This window comes from Convolutriloba macropyga, chromosome 4, assembly GCF_964194025.1.
Source record: "Convolutriloba macropyga chromosome 4, txConMacr16.3, whole genome shotgun sequence".
Taxonomy (NCBI): domain Eukaryota; kingdom Metazoa; phylum Xenacoelomorpha; order Acoela; family Convolutidae; genus Convolutriloba; species Convolutriloba macropyga.
In genome coordinates this window covers 70,011,710-70,032,516 of record NC_134471.1, presented here as the reverse complement: position 1 = coordinate 70,032,516, position 20,807 = coordinate 70,011,710, and the positions used below count along the sequence as shown (strand labels likewise).

General features: G+C 37.4%; 1 protein-coding gene across 2 annotated transcripts in view; it reads left to right on the top strand.

Annotated features, from left to right (window-relative positions):
• Window positions 1–20,807, top strand: part of LOC142337864 (transcription elongation factor SPT6-like) — a 61,918-nt gene that overhangs the window by 17,757 nt on the left and 23,354 nt on the right. The window contains exons 3-8 of one of the 2 annotated variants that reach the window (XM_075387462.1): window positions 13,913–14,088; window positions 14,753–14,908; window positions 15,379–15,393; window positions 19,407–19,596; window positions 19,849–19,987; window positions 20,294–20,373. In XM_075387462.1, the coding sequence (XP_075243577.1) occupies window positions 13,913–14,088; window positions 14,753–14,908; window positions 15,379–15,393; window positions 19,407–19,596; window positions 19,849–19,987; window positions 20,294–20,373 (756 nt within the window). Of the gene's footprint in view, window positions 1–13,912; window positions 14,089–14,271; window positions 14,280–14,752; window positions 14,909–15,378; window positions 15,394–19,406; window positions 19,597–19,848; window positions 19,988–20,293; window positions 20,374–20,807 lie in introns of those variants that run through there. The other variant, XM_075387463.1, reaches the window with a different exon arrangement.

The following is a 20,807-nucleotide window of genomic DNA, read 5'->3' as shown; positions in this document are numbered from 1 at the left end:
ATTTACAAATTTTCTCTTAGTGGAATTGACGTGTTTTCGAAGTACTTGTTTGCAGTACCACTGACAAATGGTAGTGCCGACACAGTTGCCAGAGAGCTTGTGAAGATTTTCTTCCAGCATAGCTACTTACCTAGTACAATACTGAGTGATTTAGGAACAAATTTCACCTCAAAGCTCATGGCTGAATTAACGAAGTTACTCGAAGTTAAACTCAAACATGCTACGCTGAAACACCCACAGACAATTGGAGTAGTGGAACGCTCACACGCAGCACTTAAACGGATCCTAAAACTCAATTCCAATGAACAATGGAATGATTGGCACAAGTATGTACCGCTTGCAACCTTTATACACAATACATCGTATCATTCTTCAATTAATTGTTGTCCGACAACTCTATTTCATGGAAGTGAAACTGTTAAACCCCTTGATCTCCGTTTTTCTACACGAGCAATGCAAGCAGTTGAATTCAATTCAGATTACGTTTCGCAGCTACAAGACGCAATGCTTCAAAAATTTGGTGAAAACAAACCGAGACTTTTAGATTCTTACCAGCGATACAGAAGTTACTATGATCAAAAAGCTGAAGCACAGCCACTCAAATTGTATTCACATTGTCTACTACTAAACCCTCGTTTAACAAAGCAAAACGATTTTACTATCCTGGTTTTACTGAACATTTCATCGATTTCAATAAAAATTGCATAACATGCCTACAGCTCAAGCAAACAACGAACAAGCAACTGCAACCACCATTACAGCCTGTATCTTCACTACAGTCATTTCCCGGAGAAATGATGCAAATCGACTTAGTTGAACAAAAAGGCCCAATTTACAAATTTGTTCTTAGTGGAATTGACATGTTTACGAAGTACTTGTTTGCAGTACCACTGACAAATTGTAGTGCCGACACAGTTGCCAGAGAGCTTGTGAAGATTTTCTTGCAGCATAGCTACTTACCTAGTACAATACTGAGTGATTTAGGAACAAATTTCACCTCAAAGCTCATGGCTGAATTAACGAAGTTACTCGAAGTTAAACTCAAACATGCTACGCTGAAACACCCGCAGACAATTGGAGTAGTGGAACGCTCACACGCAGCACTTAAACGGATCCTAAAACTCAATTCCAATGAACAATGGAATGATTGGCCCAAGTATGTACCGCTTGCAACCTTTATACACAATACATCGTATCATTCTTCAATTAATTGTTGTCCGACAACTCTATTTCATGGAAGTGAAACTGTTAAACCCCTTGATCTCCGTTTTTCTACACGAGCAATGCAAGCAGTTGAATTCAATTCAGATTACGTTTCGCAGCTACAAGACGCAATGCTTCAAAAATTTGGTGAAAACAAACCGAGACTTTTAGATTCTTACCAGCGATACAGAAGTTACTATGATCAAAAAGCTGAAGCACAGCCACTCAAATTGTATTCACATTGTCTACTACTAAACCCTCGTTTAACAAAGCAAAACGATTTTACTATCCTGGTTTTACTGAACATTTCATCGATTTCAATAAAAATTGCATAACATGCCTACAGCTCAAGCAAACAACGAACAAGCAACTGCAACCACCATTACAGCCTGTATCTTCACTACAGTCATTTCCCGGAGAAATGATGCAAATCGACTTAGTTGAACAAAAAGGCCCAATTTACAAATTTGTTCTTAGTGGAATTGACATGTTTACGAAGTACTTGTTTGCAGTACCACTTACAAATGGTAGTGCCGACACAGTTGCCAGAGAGCTTGTGAAGATTTTCTTGCAGCATAGCTACTTACCTAGTACAATACTGAGTGATTTAGGAACAAATTTCACCTCAAAGCTCATGGCTGAATTAACGAAGTTACTCGAAGTTAAACTCAAACATGCTACGCTGAAACACCCACAGACAATTGGAGTAGTGGAACGCTCACACGCAGCACTTAAACGGATCCTAAAACTCAATTCCAATGAACAATGGAATGATTGGCCCAAGTATGTACCGCTTGCAACCTTTATACACAATACATCGTATCATTCTTCAATTAATTGTTGTCCAACAACTCTATTTCATGGAAGTGAAACTGTTAAACCCCTTGATCTCCGTTTTTCTACACGAGCAATGCAAGCAGTTGAATTCAATTCAGATTACGTTTCGCAGCTACAAGACGCAATGCTTCAAAAATTTGGTGAAAACAAACCGAGACTTTTAGGTTCTTACCAGCGATACAGAAGTTACTATGATCAAAAAGCTGAAGCACAGCCACTCAAATTGTATTCACATTGTCTACTACTAAACCCTCGTTTAACAAAGCAAAACGATTTTACTCAGAAAGCAGTTCAAACATGGTTACCACTCTATAGAGTCGAGAAAGTTTTAACAAATTCAAATTACATTATTAGAAAAACAGGAACAAATTACACTCAATGTGTTCATCGGATCAGACTAAGACCTATCAAACTGACAGAGCCGCCAGAAGACATACAGGAAACTGATCCTGCAAAGTTTGAAGCGGATCCTTCGAGAAGAACAACTCGAAATGAGCCAGAATTATTTGATGAGTATATCCCAAATTTATTAGAAGAGGAGCAAAGTACCGCATTTTCAAAGACTGCAACAGTTCAACCTTCGCAAATACGCCTCCGCGTGACTGTTCCTCTAAATGGAGCCCCTGCAATGCCAGTGGTAGCACCAGTACCTCCGATAGTGCCGGTAATACCGCCAATACCCGTAATACCGCCAGCGGAAATCAGAACACCTTCACCACTGAATTCGCCAAGAAATTCGCAAGAAAATTCACCCCGAGCCAGCTTTTCAGATAGCCCCGAGAGTATTGCAACACCCAAAGAATTTCAGTATCCTGACAGCCCCTTGGAGCCGCTGAGAAGGAGAGATTTAGGGTAAACGACGAAGCAGATACAGAACAACAACAGTGACAGCAACAGACAACAAGCACTCGAAGCAATCAAAACAGAGTCAACTTTGCAAAAATGCGAGGAGTCAGAAAATTTGAATCTTGGGAACCTGTAGCACGCTACGGTTCACGTTCACAAACGCCACGATTGCCCGAATCTCCCACACAGCCATCTATCTTAACAAAAGAACAAAAACACCAAAAAATTGCAGAATCATCGCGCAGATCAAGAAGGAACCAAACTCCAACTAGAGAAACGAAACTAGACCAAGTCCGATCTAGCCTTGAGAGATATCAAAGAGGTTCAACAGACGATAACAGAAGGGTAACCCGAAGCGATTCAAAGAGCAAACAAACTATTTCAAACATAAATGTAATTGAAATCGGAAAAACAAGAGCCAATTTCTTCCATCATAGAGGTGATATTCTCAACTCCAGACGCTCTTTTGCACATTGCATATCAAGCGATATGAAGATGAGTAAAGGCCTCGCTTGGCAAATTGTCAATTACTACCCCGAAATGCTGCAAAGTCAAGAATTTGCGCAAAAACCACCAATAGGTTCCGTTATCTCATTTTATGACACGAATTTAAATCGATATATCTTCAATCTGGTCACGAAAGAGAACTACTATGATAAACCTACTTATTATAACCTCTCAGTTGCTCTTCACACACTACGATTTGTTATATTAAAGCACAACATACGCTCAATAAATTTACCAAAATTCGGATGTGGTCTTGATCAACTTTCAGAAAACAGTGTTTTACGACAGATTATTGAAGTATTTTTGGATGTCCCAGTAAAAATTCACCTATACAACTATAACACGGCCACTAACTGATAATGTGCTGATAATGTGGCCAGTTAACCATTTGACGCGCATTATTATGTCTTAAAGCGCCTAAAAACAGCGCCAAAAGTTCGAAAACAACAGAAAAATGTAGAAGGTGCAATTGGTTTATCTCCAATGTACCTAGCAAAAATCAACTTTAGATGACACAAAGTACATCCTTCGCCTCTACATATGTTGCCAATGACGCTGAGGAACCGAAAATGAGGCTAGTTTATGTAATATTGGAGAAAATTGAACTTCTTTCCAGAAAACGATCCAAAATTGATACCACATTGGTTACCCTCCAATAATGGCTAAGTTAGAGCACCAAAAAAGGCCTTCAGACGCCCGGAAACATTTTTCTGGACCCCCAGGGATACAAACCAGGGTCCAGGTGCCCCAGGAACGAGTCTGAGGCCATTTGGCTAAAAGTACTGGAGACCTGAATTCGAGGAAATCCGACCCCTGAAAAACGGCTCAAAAATCAACAAAAACACTCATAGTTCAAAGAAAAAAGTATTTTGACAGAAACTAACTATACCACCATTGAGATTGGCGTCCGTACTAATGAATCAGACCAAAAAACGACGTGATTCAAGAGTTTTTCATAATTTTATACCGTCTGAATGGCCAAAAATTCAATCCGTCAAAATTTCGCCAAAACTTTAAACCCGCCCCCCGAAACAAAGAACACTTGTAACCACTTGTTTTATAGACAAATAGACGCACCTGGTTATAACTTAGACTCCTGCGCGCGGGATTTCCCAATTTCGAACTAAAAGTCGAATTATCGATGATTTACTAGCGGCCGTCAGACCGCAAAAAACGGCTTAATTTTGTGAAACTTGTTAACTGCCAAACAAATTGCGTTTCTGATAGAAACAGCGCGATCTACGCGCTGCTACAATTGCCGTCGACTGTCTATTAACCAATTTCAAATGTACAATTGCACTAGACTCGGGTAGATACGCGATAAACCTCTATGCAAATACCGTTTGCATAAATATTTTTAAAACGAAAAATGATAAATTCAATGTCTCACCAACCTATAGGATGCAGTGACTTTTAATACAACAACTTCTCCTCCAATAGCTCCAGAATACACTTTGGCCAATCCCTTCTCTCGTCAGCACTCAGCTCTGTATACTTTGTAACATAATTATTTACAGCTACTTCTTTGGAACGAAAATTTGGCTTCTTCACAAATCTCGGTTTTATCTCACCTAAACTTTGCTTTAATGGATACCCACCGCGAAGGAGAATTTTTATGTGAGTTGTGACGTTACTTTCAGCTATGAAGGACGGAAGCTCCCCACCTTCGGGTGAGCCCTTGATAGAGTTTCGGTAATCATTTATTTTCAGACGACGCAGAAGTTCCAATTCAGAATATAATCGCATTTCCTGCACAATTTGACCTTTCCTTACATCCAAACAAAAATCTTTTATCACACGGCGACCCCGAATTGTTGTGATATCCTTCTTAGCTAAAGCTTCATAGCCGGTAACTACCGCCCAAACAGGTTTACCCCGACTAAAAGTGGGCTCCGTAATAACAGCATGCACGGCAAAACTGGGTTGTACTATTAAGTCTAGAGGTTCAGCGACATGAAAATGGAGATGGTTTTCGATTCTAGATCTCTCCGTTCCTCGACGATCAGTCCCTTTAGTGAGAAAGTCGTATAAAAGGTCAAAAGAAGTCAGATCGAATAAAGCTTCACCAGCATCAACATTCGTCGCTATAATCCATTATTTTGACCCAGAGATGAGCTTTGCAACTGACTCCCCACCCCTCCCCCATTCTATATGGCCCAGAGTACGCCATGCGCCTCTCGTAGCAATTCTGGCAGCACGCATTACTTTAACAGCGGGATGTTCTTCGAAGTTAAGTTTTGACGGGGTAGATCAAAGGAGATTGTCTGTGCATCGCCGTAACCGTAATCCACGCCAGAATTCCGAGCACTAATTACCCCTTCCTCCTCAAGAATAAAGGTTTCGGGATTGTTTATCAGCCCACCATTCCACTTGACCATCAGCTCACGATTCCATGCATAATGCTCTCTGCGCTCGAACCACGTGAATAAAATGCCTCAGTTGGAAATTTGTCGTTATCGTCTATTTCCCAGTCATTCCTACAAGGTAAACGTCTGATGCCAAACTTTTCAAAATCATTGTTCCGCCCCATCTTCACCAAATTAATGCATTTCTGAGAAAAATCATCCATCTTTATCTGAAATTAACAACTTTATAAAGAAAATGAGAAATCCAGAACTCACTGTGGTTAACGTGCAATGATAAACTAAATAAGCCAAAATTGAGTAACAAGTTTCCGTACAGCCACAAGAAAACACTTGTTCACTGAACAATGACTCTATACACACGCTAGAGAAGCGCTTTCTTAACACGTAAAAGTCATGCTATGCTATTAACTGCCATGCAAAATTAACTGCTCAAAGCGACTGACCTCTAATGCACAACATTTAAATGCCTTCAACTGTTAAATGGCAAAACAAATACATGCTGACATCCTTACACATAGTTTAAAAAGAGTCCTAACCTCAAGCAAATTATGCAACATATCAGTCATTCTAGGAAACTGCTGCTAGAACTCTTGGAACTCTACACTTGAATAACTCAATGACTTGATTTGATATCTTCAAATAAACCGAGGGAGATAGTTTCTCCAATCGAAAACCATATTGGCAAATCTGTTAAATAATCCCCCAAAACGCCCGCTGTACTTCAGAGCACTTAATATGCTGATATGAATTGAAATCAGTAGAAACATCAAACCAATTAGGAGCACTGCCACTTCTGAACCTTGTTCAATAACCTCTTCCTAAGATTTACATTGAGGGATCACAGCTTTGGTCCAAACACCCAACTTTCCATAAAAAGTACCATTCGGACAGCATGTTAAGACAGAATTTAACACGGTAATGTTGAAACACATGATCGCAATCTGAAAAACTCGAAAACACTTAGCTCTACTTGCTTAGCATTATTAGCCGCAAGTGGCGCAACCTCGACCCGTGTTGCTGGGAAATGGTGCCGTAAGAACCTAATTATTTGCCCCCCTGGCTCAGATTGAGCGCTGCCTCGACCCGTGCAGCTGGGAGAAACTATGTTTATTTACAAATCAGACATCAACATTACCATAATTGGAAATCTGTATATAAAATGCTAGAACAATTATTTACCATAAAATGAACATCAACTCTGTTTGGCAATGATAACAATTGAGACAAATATTAGTAGAACAACACAGCGGGTCTCTATTGAACATCACTTGGTTTGAATTTCGACTTAATGTACACTTTACTTTTCTGACGATGAAAACACTAATTTGTTCATTTCTTTCTCTTTTCTTCTTAGTTTCTGAAATTATTAATACAGAGACCCAAACTAAATATGAAGCACTTACTAAAGGAATTCTTTTTCACAAAGAGTCACAGATTCTACTCGCGGAAAAGTTCGTTAACGTCGAATTCCTATTTCCTTTCCCGCAATATGATTTTGTGATGAAACAACAAATCGGAGATATGCTCGAAAAACTAGCAACTATTTGGACACAACCGTCAATTTTGTGCCCAGTTAACTTCTCAGAGCCATTTAACTCATCTAATAAACCTTTCAACTTGGATTGGATGCTCTCAAAAATCACAAATGAGACAAAATCAGCAGAAAACGAAGTGAAACATATGCGCAACGTTACCGCGAAATTTTTAAGCCCTGAAGAAGAAAATGGTCAAAGAAGCAGACAAAAACGTGCAGCACCAGTAGCAGCAGCCGCCGCAGTTGCTGGAATAGCACTCTTTTGATCCCCCGGAGTCTCAATGGCAAGTTCAGACGGATTCGGAATAACTGGATTGTTCGGAAAATGCCAAAATTACGGACGCAAATATGCAGAAAACATTGCACGACTTAACGATTACGCATCAGTTCTTACTGATTATGTACTCGAAGTTGAGTCAGCGAGCAACGAAAAATTCTTTCTTATCTCTAATGAAATTGCTAATGTTTCGGAAATCCAACAGGAAATGCAAGATAATCAAAATGAAAACTGGAAAGTAGTACAAGATCAATTCGACATTTTCGAGAAAAATTTCCATTTATTACGAGATTGTACACAAATGCTCTTCTCAAATCAGCAATTAAATTTCAACTTCGATACTGTAGCTTCACTGTTATCAATTTTATACGCCGACATCAAAAGCTATCGCTCAGCTTTATATGCCTATGGTATAAACTTGCTAAATTCCATACCCATTCTGTTAGATAAACGATTACCAATGTCTTTAGTTCGCCGCGAATCATTATTAGCTGTCTTAGATTCAGTTCATGATAGCCAGAAACATTCAACAGATCGTTTGTCACTGGCAATACCCATGAATGATCTCGTGTCATATTATGATGCCAAACTTGTTTACGAAATTGCCACCGTTGAACAAGGATTACTTTTGACTCTAGCAATTCCTTTAGCATCCCGCCAAACTTCATTTCACGTCTATAGTGCCCACGTCATCCCAATGCCCCAACAGGATCCTAAAGAAGCCCTTCAGTGGATCATCGAAGGTCCATACTAGGCAATTTTGCAGGATTCCATGGAGACGACTACATTGACCCAACAACAGCTCGATAACTGTCTAGGATCTTCAACTTATCGTATATGTCACGAAACTATGGAGACTCATCTAGCACAATCGTCTTGCTTAGCAACAATCTATTTTCACGCGACAGTTGTTGCACTTTCTGTATGCCAAACAGAAAAGGTAGTGCTCCCAACGCCTGAAACCGCCAGAAATCTCGGTTACGGGATTTGGCTAATCATGAGCGCAAAACCATTTACGTGGAGAGAATACAATTTGAACGATGCCTCGCTGCCAACTAGTGAAGAGAAGGAGGGATGTCAACTCTGCATAATAACTCTCCAATACGGAATCCAATTGATCAGCAAACACATCAAAATCCGACCGGACCTCTCGAGTTGCCAAACAATTCCAGCCACTCGAATCGATGTTAAACTTGCTGACCCTCTTCAACACCTCATTTCATCGTTACCGGAAATTGAGAAACTTCCTTACTTTACGTCGAAAACAGATGCTAACATTGAATTGTTTCAACAATTGAGAGTAGAAATGATCAGCACAACTGACTCTCTTAAACAAGCCGCTTTAGACAAAATAGCAGCCCCTTTTGTCCACAAAATGCAACTCCTGAAGCCGTCCCTGGTCGACAAGTTAAAATCTTATGTTCCAATAAAGCTTTCCCTTACTCTGACTATTACAGTCTTCATTGGAAATCTTCTCCTTCACATTCTAGTAATGTATCTGTATCATAAGATCAAATTTTTCCAACGAATAACCCCCAATTTTATGAAATTCTCCGATGGATAAATCCCTCTTAAACCAGTAGTTTCGGTTGCAAACAGTGAGTTGACAAAGATACAGTCCCTTGACCATAAAATGAAAAATTTGATGACTATTGTTGGAGAAACAAACAGATAACAATATAGATGCACGTCTACTGAAAATCGAGGAAGAAATTCAATACCTTGACAATGAAATATGCGTTCTTAAAACAATGACGGATCGCAAAGTTGATATCTCTGCAACTACACAAAAGCCCAATTTGCCCATTAGACGATCAAAATCGACAATTTCTATGCGCTCTAATCGACTGAATCCCGAATTTCTTCAACAACTTAATAATGACTGTATGGAAACTGACGAAAACGCGACAAACTTAAGGGTGGCTCCTTATTAACATTTTTGTCTGTGTATTCTATCAAAAAATTTATATCTAAATTTTTCATTTAACGTGGGTAGTGTAACGTCCTAAAGTACGTTTTATATAGTAATCGATATATCTTTTCCCCAATTTTACTGATTGCCTTATTTTGTGCTATATTTGCTATAATCTCAAGGCCATATATAGACTTCATTTTTCTGCCTTATTAAGATGAGAAAATGTATATTTACTTTATTAACATCCTGTAAACTTTCAAGTATATTTGTCTCAAAAACCATTTAACTATCTTTTGTTATTTGATTTACCCATAATAGAGGAATTTGTGACAATGCTAGCCTGTATTTATATTTACAATGTAGACTTTACTATGTTCATCTTATTTGCCCGGCACGTGCCAGCACGCGCCAGAAGTTCCATTCATCTTGAGTTAATCTTGATGTATTTGTATAAGTGATTACTCAAATGTAAATACGGCCCTCAGGTCTTAAAAAGTAATAATCTAAGGGACACAACCAAGATTGTCAAGTTGAAAATCAGTAGACAAGTAATTCAGTCTTAGATTGGAATCTTTTTCTCTAGTGACAAAACTTATAGCTGTCGGCCCTGCTCCGAAGCAACATTGAAACCGCTCAGGCCCTGAACAATTAGTTATGCGAAATGAATAATTTAAGCGACAAAAGCTAAGCTACTAAGTAGTAAATTAAATTAGCGAGAAACATTACTTCAACAAATTTAACATAATAATGTAACCCGACAAAGGTATATTACAACATGCTTAATTTTTCTTGCATTTATTATGACAAAAATTAGTTATTAATAGCCGCACAGCGATAGCTGGTGATATTATTGGCCTTCTCTTGTTTTTGTTACAATTCAAAGAATTTGAATTGTATTGGGGCGCTGTCTTTTTTTTAAGATCTGTTCACACATTTTCATGATTTTTAAAGTCAAATTGGAGTAGTGATTTTGGTCACGCCGAAACAGGAAATGGGGCGAAAAAGCGAGTGGCGTGAAATTTTTTCGCTCTAATTTTAAAGTAGAGTGAGAAAATGGAGTTTGAACAAAAATTCGCTTTCTCGCTAGTGGTTTTTTGTTCACATGCGGCAATTTCACTTTGATTTTTACTGTTTTTTCGATTTTTTTTGGATAGGGTTTTTCCTAAATGGTTTTTGCAATCCATTAATAGCTCATTCTAGGCCTAGTTTTTTGTGTGAACCAAATTTTCATTTCTCGCTTGTGTTGGTTTGTTCACATGCGGCATTTTGACAGCGATTTTTTGTTTTCTAATTTATCTAATTTTTTTTAGAACTGGTTTTCCCAATTCACTCATAGTCCATTATAAGTCGTTTATTGTTTAGTCAATGAAAATTCTTTGAATTATACGCCAGGACTTGTCCTGCTATGTTTTTTTATTTCGTCGTCATGATTTTTGTTACGACCATATGACGTCACAGCCACTTTTTGTTCATTCGTTCATGCGATTTCAACTGAATTGCATGTCTGACGTCATTTTTCGCTCTTAGTGGAGTGAGTTTTTTTGTTCATGCGCGTGATTAAATTTTTGGTCACACTTGACTTACCTCACTCTCAAAAATGACTTCCTCATTTTGAAATTGACTTTTATTTACTTTAATTCAAAGAGATAAGGTCAAATGGGTGTGTGTCACTCTAAATGAAGGTTATTTGAGATCAGCTAATAGAGGCAGCAATAACTTATACATATTTTTAATCAAAATATAACAGATCAGAAAAGACAAATTTTTTGATCTGTCTTTTTTACGGTCTTTTTAGACTGCCGATCTACGAATCTATTGCGGCTATGATTTTTAATGGCATTTATTATGACAAAAATTTTTGTCGACTGTGTTGAATTATTTTCTCTTCAGAAGCGTATTGACAGTGTCCAGCTTAGTATGCGTGAAGAGAGGCTTCTTCTTTTTGTAGATCTTTGTTTTGAATAGCAGCGAAACATTGGCAATGCTATTTGTGATCTAAACTCCAATTTGAAAGTAGAATTGGAATATGTTGTTAGCATATTTCCGGTTTTTGAGTGACGTTTTGTGACGGTAAGTTGACTTGTATTTTGAGTTTGTCTGTTTAATTGCTCTCAGGCAAACTTTGCGGCAATTATATTAGTCCTGTGGTGTTTTTCATGTTTTTTTTTGGTTTACCGATTTTTCTCTGACCCTTTGAACTTTTCGCCCACAGTCCCCCATCACCCCACTCACTCCCCGTTCACCCTCCACTTGGTGGTTTGGACCTTCCTCTCGTCCGGCCTTCCCAACCCTACCGTCATTGCTTGAAGCCCCGCCCACTCCGCTCACCCCTCCCCCCCATCCTGATGCAACCAACTATCGAAGCCAACCTCTCGCCGATCGTTTGAGATCGATTCGCCCGACTTTAATTTGGTATGTTTTGATTTTCAAGTTTTTTGGGATTGGTTTTCAAAATTCATTTCTAGTCATTTTGAGGCCTTGTTTGGCCAATTCATTTTTATTAATTATAGTTCAGGACTTGTCTGCTGTTTTTTCTTCAATACTTTTTTCCCTCTGGTTAGGGCCATACGATCATAAATCATGGCTGAATTTGGATGCGTGATTCAATTAATTGCTATCGAATTAGAAGCAATGATTGTAAACGTGTGTTTTTATGCAAATTTTTTGCTTGACCGTTTTGCGCTCTTCTAGAATAATATTGGAATTCTCAAGTGACTTTTCAAGCGCTTCTCAACTTTGAGTGATTTCAATTGCTGTTAATCAGAAATAAAGTTTGTGGTTTAAGCCGAGTGGTTAAGAAAGCCGATTGTGAAAGCCGAGTGGTTAATATCACGGTCGAGGTGACGGAATTGGACAGAGGTCGGGGTTCGAATCCTACCGTCGGCTGATGTTTTCGCAACCCATAAAGAAAAGTTTATCTAGGCTACAGCCCCTGAATTAAATTGCGCCGCCTGTCATTCGAGAGCTATTTTTCCGAGTCAATGGGTTTTTTTTACTGCATTCGAGCGATAATACATGATTTACCTTAGTCAATGAAGTGATTTCCGCTCTCACTTATTAAATCTAATTTGATATTCAAAACTCGAAATGAAATTCCATAAAGTAGGTTTTAATAAATGATCATAAGACTATATTGCTTGAAAGACCATAGTGTTCGAAGTTTCATTTGAAAATAAGAATTGAGTTTGAAACCAGAAGCTTTTGGTCTTGGTGTTTTTCTTTAAATAGGTGTTTGAACAGTATTTCGCGCCTATTTTCTGGCAATCTGTCCACTATCTTTTGACTTTTTAAGTAATATCTTTGTGTTTCATCTGCAGTTGAACGTATAAAGGAAGTTGTATTTTATTTAATTTTGTATTTTTGGTTGCGTAGGATGTTTGGGCAGTTTAATTCTTGCATGTTTTTTTTACAATTGAATGAATTTAAATTGTATTGGGGCACTGTCTTTGTTTCAAGGATCTGTGCACAAAATTTCGTGATTTTGGAAGTGAAACTGGAGTGGCGATTTTGATCACTAAAGCAGAAAATTGAACGAAACAGCGAGTGGTTTTGCGGCGTAATTTTTAAATCCAATTCTGAGGAGTGGAGTGAGGAAACATCATTTGACTATATTTCAGTCTTTGAGATCTAATTATTGTCCGTTTGTTAACATACGGAAATTTTGTTTCTTCTTTTACTCTTTTTCGCGAGTTTTTTAATCGGAATTTTTTAGCAAATGGTTGTCAAGGTAGTTCAACTCAATTCAGGGTCTAGTTTTTTGGTTTTATCGACAAAAATCCTTTCAATAATTTTCAACAAAAATTTTTTTTAATAATTATTTCAGAACTTGCCCTGCAATATTTTCCCAGTTCTTCTGTTTGATCCAATGGGAAAATTATCTGAATTAGTATGTCGTGCAAACGGGTGGAAGATTGCTGTGTCAGATCCAGAATTGCTCAAAATGAGCAGATTTTTTAAACTTTTGTGGAAATCTTAACAGGGCGCTGTGACATGGGATGATTTTTGTTCTTTTAAAACACAAAATTTTTTACTCAAAGCTGCTGTCATCAGAAAAAGTTTTTTGTGTTTTTCACGATATGAGCTTTTATGATTGCATTTCATTCGGATTTGTCATGAAACACTGCCTCTGGATATGACTTTCTTTTTTTCATTAAAGCAACGAAATTTTTCTGGTTTTCATTTACTAATCATGAAGTATAGGGTGCGTGAAGTCACCGAGGAAATCTGGAGTTGCTCGATAACCGCACAGCGTTTCCAGATGCAAGTCAGAATTTCAAAATAATTTGCAAGGATTCACTTAACCTTGTGTGAAACACGAACTTGCACGTTTTAGATCTGGGCTGTATATAGGAAAATCTTGCACTGTAGGGATCTAGCATTTAAAAATCTGCAGGTGGTTTCTTCAACTATATTTGCTGACCTTTTAGGCGACGAAGAAGAGGAGGAAGAGGATGACAATGCAATTGACCCTGAGCTGAGAGACTTCATAGCTGATGACGTAGAGGAAGGGGGAGAGGGCCAAGGAGGGGGAGGAGAGGGTAGTGATAATGATGACGATGAAGATGGTGAGGGTGTGAAGAAGAAGCGGAAACGACCAAAAAAGGTGAGATATGGATAACGATTAATCGCAAGAACCAATATCATTAAAGTGAAGGAAAAAAAAGGAAAGCTAAGCAAATTTAACAAAAAGTTTGTCTTTGACAGTAAATTTTAGTCAGTCTAGCTCAGAATTTTGTTTGTTATATCAGATTTTCGAGAAAAAGGGACGTTTTTTTATTTCAGACTACGCATACGGTTTGTGAACTTGGCTTGCATGTTAATTGAGTTATTTTGACCACCTTATATGGGCCAAGTGTTCCCATTGAGTTTGGGTGATCCAACCACGAAATGACAATTGCCTCAAACTTAGGAAGTATTTTTAAGGCGTGAATTTGGGTTTCGCAATTAGCCGTGTACTCGGGGAAACTCGATTAAGCTTTAATTTGGCAACTATAAAATATTCATGATTGAAATTTTGTTTACACCCTTGGGCAATTGTTTTGACTGACCTTAGCCCAAAGAAGATCAGTTTCAGAAATTGATTAGATTTTTCCGGGATGCTTGAAATGAATAAGGTGTTTTCGATAACTCTCAAAATATTAACGTAGATATTTATTTCGTTAGATTATAATTGTTAGATTGTTCCATGCTGCCGAATATACTGCCTATGTTGTCTGCCGAAAAAGCTGAACTCCTTTAAAATTTTTTGAGGGTTGTAAATGTTTCAGACGTATTCGGACGAGGACGAGATTGACGACGATGACATGGATCTGCTGGAGGAGAACTTGGGGGTGAAGCTAAAGAGGAAAAAATTCACAAGGGTGAAGCTGGACTCAGACGAGGAGGAACAGACACAGGACGATGACTTGCCCCAGGCTAAAAAGGTTCGTACTCGATCGGTATGCTGGCTATGGATAACTCATCACTGAACACTAAAACAACAGGTGCCCACTAACAGAAGTTTGAAGAAGAGATTTGGTTTAATAATAATATAAGTCACTGACTCAATCTATTTCAATTAAACCAATCCGACAAATTATATCAAAATAAGATGTGATTTTTTGATTGCCCAAATTGAAACGGCAATTCAAATTGATTGATCAGTATTAAGACTGCGATTACTCGAATTTCGTATCTTACTAACTGTTATGTCTGTGCGTAACAGCTATGTCTGTTAATTCGGATTTGTTTTCCCTAAGAAACCGTGATCAAAAAATTTCTATTAGCACGTGTGGACAGACTTGCATTGGTAAATTTCAAAGCCTATTATAAATTGTCAGTCAGATATTGGGCTTATTAAATTGGGCTGAAACCAGATAGCCCGCTCAAAATTATTTTATCATTTTTGTGGCAGATTTTGCTGATAAAGGTAAGTGTGGGAATGACCGGTTACTGGTGAGTTGTAATATAGTCACGGGTAAAAAATGCGGGGGTTGGCTATGATGTACCCTATTATTTGTGGTGATTTGTTCAATTTTTCTTTGGGTTTTTGAAATTACTTTATGCATGATATGCTTTTGTGAAATGACTATTACTGAGTACTTCACCACATTCATTCCCTGTAACAATCGATAGTTGGCCTGGGATGAGAAATAGTAATTATGATGAATTTGTGCTCGGTATGTACTAACAAATTGATAAATAAAAATGAAGAAATGTGTCGAGGGCACCAAACCGAATTGGCACTGAAGGCTCATCGCCACTAAAAATTTCACCAAATGCATTTTTCGCAAAGCAACGAAATCAAATTCACTAGAAGGTTTAGAGAAAACATTGATTTAGTTAGAATTTGAAGAAAACTTTTAAGTAAATTTATAAGTATGTAAGTTGAAAGTTTTTCGTTTTGCCTGAGCTTGTATGATGAAGATAATGATGAAGCATTTTTGTGGCCTTAAAGCTACTATAACGAACAGACAGTATTCATTTTACGCATTTTCTCACTTTCTCAAAAACATAACTCTGATAGAGAATGTTTGGTGTTAGATAGCCTCCTTCATCTTCTCAGCCGGCCATTATTGCGCTCTTATTTTTTACGATCAAAAGAATCTAGATTGCATTAGTAAGCCTTCTTGGTGGAGCGTTTTTTATCGATAATTTTGGGAGTGCATTTGAAACAGGATGGAAAAGTCAATGCCGCTTGTGAAAACTTAGGTCAAACGGCTGAACGGATTGAAGAGCAGAGAACAGAGTTTTTTCTGTTCAAAGCGTTTTTCGAGAGAGCTAGAAAAGTCGTTGTAAAAAAAATTTTCGCAAAGGGAGCTAATTTTTTATTTCTGTTCAAAGCAGTTTTTTAGTTTTAACTCCAATTTTTTTAGTCAAAGGTCTTTCTCTCAATTATTTAAACTAGTAATGATGTGTTTGGAAGCATTTTTGAGCATGTGAAGCTAATGATAGAAAGTTTTTTGCTGTTTAGCTTTTAGCCGTTGTAGCACTTTTTAAATTCTTTAATTTTTGAATTAACTTTTTGAATTACTTCAAATCGTTTCCTGAATTCTTCCTGCTATTTTTTAAGACCGTATTACACTTTTTTCGCTATTGAGCGCTATTAATGTTATACAAATGTGTTGTAATTGCGCCTATATTATGATTCTTACACTATTTGTTGGAAATTATTATATAATTTTTGATTTTCGGCGCTATTTTTAGTCTCACAAAGTATCATTACAAAGATATTCGCTAGTAGTTTTTCTGGCTATGCGAGTATTTATTGTACTTTTTGTTGTCTCATCATTTAACCTCATTAAGGACAGGTCTGCACTGGTTTCCAGATTCAAATTTTTTGCTTCGCGAGTTTTCATAATTCAATTTGTCTTATCTCTGAGTCTCCTTGTTTACAGGTCTCAGCTCTGGAAAAAGCTGTCTAAATTGAAGGTGTTAGTGGTTTGAGTGCAGCAGTTTCGGTGAATTATTGAGTTTTGCTAAAATTTGTTGAACTTATTACTGTCTTATTTCCTTATCTCAATAATGACAAGATATCATCGGTTGCAAATGAGGAATTGGGGAAATTAATTTGTAGCTTGATTTCATGGCAGTCGGTTTCATGATTTTGACACTGTTAAAATTTGTTCTACTGTATGTTTTAGTGTTTCTCTTGTGGTCTTAACGCTTATTCTTACAAACAACAATTCTTATTGACCTTTTTGTGCGGCTTAATTTCGGTCAGTTTGTTTGCTCTAACTTCAAGCTAACATGCTTTATGACTGATAACGTTAACTGAAATGGAAGTTAGTGTGTCCTGTTTTGGAGTGTTTTCATTTCTTGTCAATTCCTGATCTTGTCAGCTTTAACTTACCTTTCTAATTGCTGTTGAACGAAGTCTGAATCAATCATTGTAGACGGTCATGTTTTGATGCAGTATTTATGCGAAACCGTTTTTGATTTATCGACTTGCTTTTGCGACCTCAAGTTTTAGAGATTCTTATTTTTCAGCTGCTATAGCCAACTGATGGCAGTTTGCAACTAAACGTGAACAGAAAACTCTGACAATTTCATTTCATTTTTAACTGTCAATAATGGTCTCCTGTAACCTCTAATGAAGTCATTTGAAATCTGTAAGTGAGCTTTTAATTTTTGCCTCCGAAATTTACCCGATTTTTTGTTCTTTTCTGTTTCTTGTCTGATGGAGAGAGCGCAAAGAGAAGCAATTCGTATTCATTAAAAGGTATTCAGCAGTTCTTTGTCAGAAAACTTTTCTTTTCTCGTACATGTTTACCTGTTAGAGATAAAATGGAGTTCAAAGTTAATGTTTCCTGTTTTGGAGTGTTTTTGGTTTTGTCATCTCCTGATTTTGTCATCTTTAACATACTTTTCTAAATGCTCTTGAACGAAGTTTGAATCAATAATTGTAGACGGTCATGTTTTAATGCAAAATTTGTGTGACAATGTTTTTGAATTCTCGAGCGGCTTTTGCGACCTCAACTTTTTGAGATTTCTATTTTTCAGCTGTTATAGCCAACTGATTGCATTTTGCAACTAAACTTGAACAAAAAAGTCGTACAAATTGAATTCATTTTTATTTTATCTCTCAGTGATGGTCTCTTGTAACCTCTAATGAAGTCCTTTGAATTCGAGCGAGCTTTTATCTTTTGCCTCCAAAATGTACCCATTTTTTTGTTCTTTTTTGTGTCTTAGTCTGATGCAGAGAGCGCAAAGAGAAACAATTCGTATTCATTAAAAAATTATCCAACAGTTGCTGTCAAAAAAATTTTTTTTGGTTCACGTACATGTGTACCTGTTATAGACAAAATTTAGATGCAATAGGTTGTAGTGAATTATAATTCTATCAACTGAGGAATTGTTCAAGTGTTATATCACAAAAGTATTTAGTGAGCTCATAGTCATAATCTTTGATAATAATAGAACTTTTGATTTCTATGTTCAATGCTTTTCATTCGTATTTAATAAAATTCTAATTTCCATACTTTTTTAGCAAATCAAAGTTTCACATTGCTTTTTGGTTTAGTTGCTAATCCTTCTGTTTTTTTTTACTTAATTAGTGAAGACTTTTTAACAGCCGCCGTTAGCCTCTCAACGGCTATTATTTGGGTTATCTCCTTTTTTCAATTCGCTTTTAATCGCGTTTCTCGTTTTACATAGGTCACGATTTTCACGTTTGACTTCTGACTTACTTCAATCACTGTTTCAACTGAAAGGATTTGAATACTGCCAAAGTCAAAAGATCAAAATCAAAAGAGACGGGATAGACCGATAAGGCACGGTCATCAAGTCATTGAGAATTAGGTTATCAAAGTTCATTAGTGTTTGCTAGCTGACATTGGTATTGGGTTTTTTATTTTTCATTTTAGAAGCTGAATTAAGTATAGTTTTAGAATCCAACTGAAACTGCACGCCAAATTGGAACTTTCTGACCCTGAAAAAAAACAGAAGAATCCAAACAAGATCAGTTCGGTCAATTTGTCTCTTCTTTTTCTCTTTGTTTCAATCTCGATGTGTATCAAGCGCGTCAACGGTGGCTATTTTCCGGCAATCTTCCGGCCATGTTTTGTGGTGTTCTTGATCAATTGAAGAAGGAAGAGTCATAAATTTTTAAATAATTATAAATATGGGGAGGTAATGATCTTTTGAATTTATTTTGCTCCGGAACTAAATCTTTGCTTTAGTGTTGTTATTTTCCAATTTTTTTCGGTCAAATTTGAATACGATTGAGTTGGTCAATCGTATCTATTTCGGGTACTCTACTAAAAAGTGTACGCTGGTGATGGTTAGCATGTTTATTCCACGCCTATCGGATATAGTTTGTGTTCCGTTCCCTAGTTAATGCAAGTCTGGGTATTGTAGATTGACTGTTGTGCACAGAAATAGCAGATGTCTCAATCAGTTAGCTTTAGTGCTCCTACAATTATATCTACTCCTATGTTGCAGGAAATTGAGCGTGAATTGTTCCAATCGGAATCGGAGGGAGAAGAGTCAAGTGATGAGAAGAGGGCCAAGAAGGCTGAGAGGAAGGCACAGGCTGCGGAGATGCCTCTAGAACAGCCCGATCTGGATGACGAGGATGAGGAGGATTCAGATGCGGAATCAGACGTCAATGATTTTGTTGTGGACGATGCAGGTCACATGCTTGATTTTTTAGGATTTTGATTTTTGAAGACTTTAATCTTCTGGTACTGAAAAGAGTTTTTAAAATGAAGTCTTTCTTGTTAATAATTCTGGCACTCCTTATATCGACCATTTTTACCTTTGATTTATAGATTCAACATATTACGGCTGGTATGCAAATTGGACGCGCAGTTTGTTTGCACAAATGCAGTTTGAAAAACGCAGTTTGTTTTTGAAAAATATAGAAATTATACCGTTTGTTTAGGGGTACCAATGTCTCGAAAAGGTAAAAAGAAAAAGAAGGGTGCTTTGATGAACGATGAGAATCTGGCTGAGGCTCAGGAGTTGTTCGGAGCTGATTTCGACCTGGCAGATCTGAACAATGTAAACAGGCTTGCAACTGGGTAAGTCTCTTTCTATCTGAATAACCTTGTGCGTAGCGGATATTTCTCTATTACCATCACATACTAATGTGATGGTAATCCGAATCACGTTGGTATGTGATTGAACTGATCCAGCTCTTGTTGATTGGATATCACAGGAAGTCTTCTCATACTTGGTCAAAGTTTGCCGACGTGTGATTTTATGTCTAATATCAGTAATCAAGAATGTTGCCTGTGTAGATCTATGGGGAATGTTATGCGGAAGATGAGACCGTGACTTGCTGAGTTCAAAAGTATCCTGAATTGTGATGGTTTGTTTTTGAACAGGTACGATGATGAAGACGACGAAGATTACGATGAAGAATACGAGGAGGAAATGGAGGAAAGCGATGCAGAGTTTGTAGTCGGTTGGTCATTTTTTATTTGATTGGAATTTTATACGCCATATTGTGACGTTTTGAATTTTTGTAAAATGTTTGTGTGCTGTCTCTGTAGAAAGAGATAGAGCTAAAGAAGAAATGATGAATTTGTGCTATTTTTTAAAGCTGTAAGCTGAACGTAGCTATATTGGGGTGATCTTGTTTATTAGCCTCCGTCGGCCTCAGAGGCTATTATTTAGGCGCTCTCCTTTTTTCAAGTCAAAGAATATGAATTGCATTGGTGCGCTGTCTTTAAAGATGAGAAATGAAATTAGTTTTAATTTTTTACGGGCGCCTATTTGGCCTGTTTTTATCTTGATTGTTCGGCAGGAATGTTTACAAAAGGTGACATTTGTTGTACCGGCGCATACTTTTGATATTTGAGTTCATCAAAAGGTTCAGTTATGGGTTTCTGTAACTTT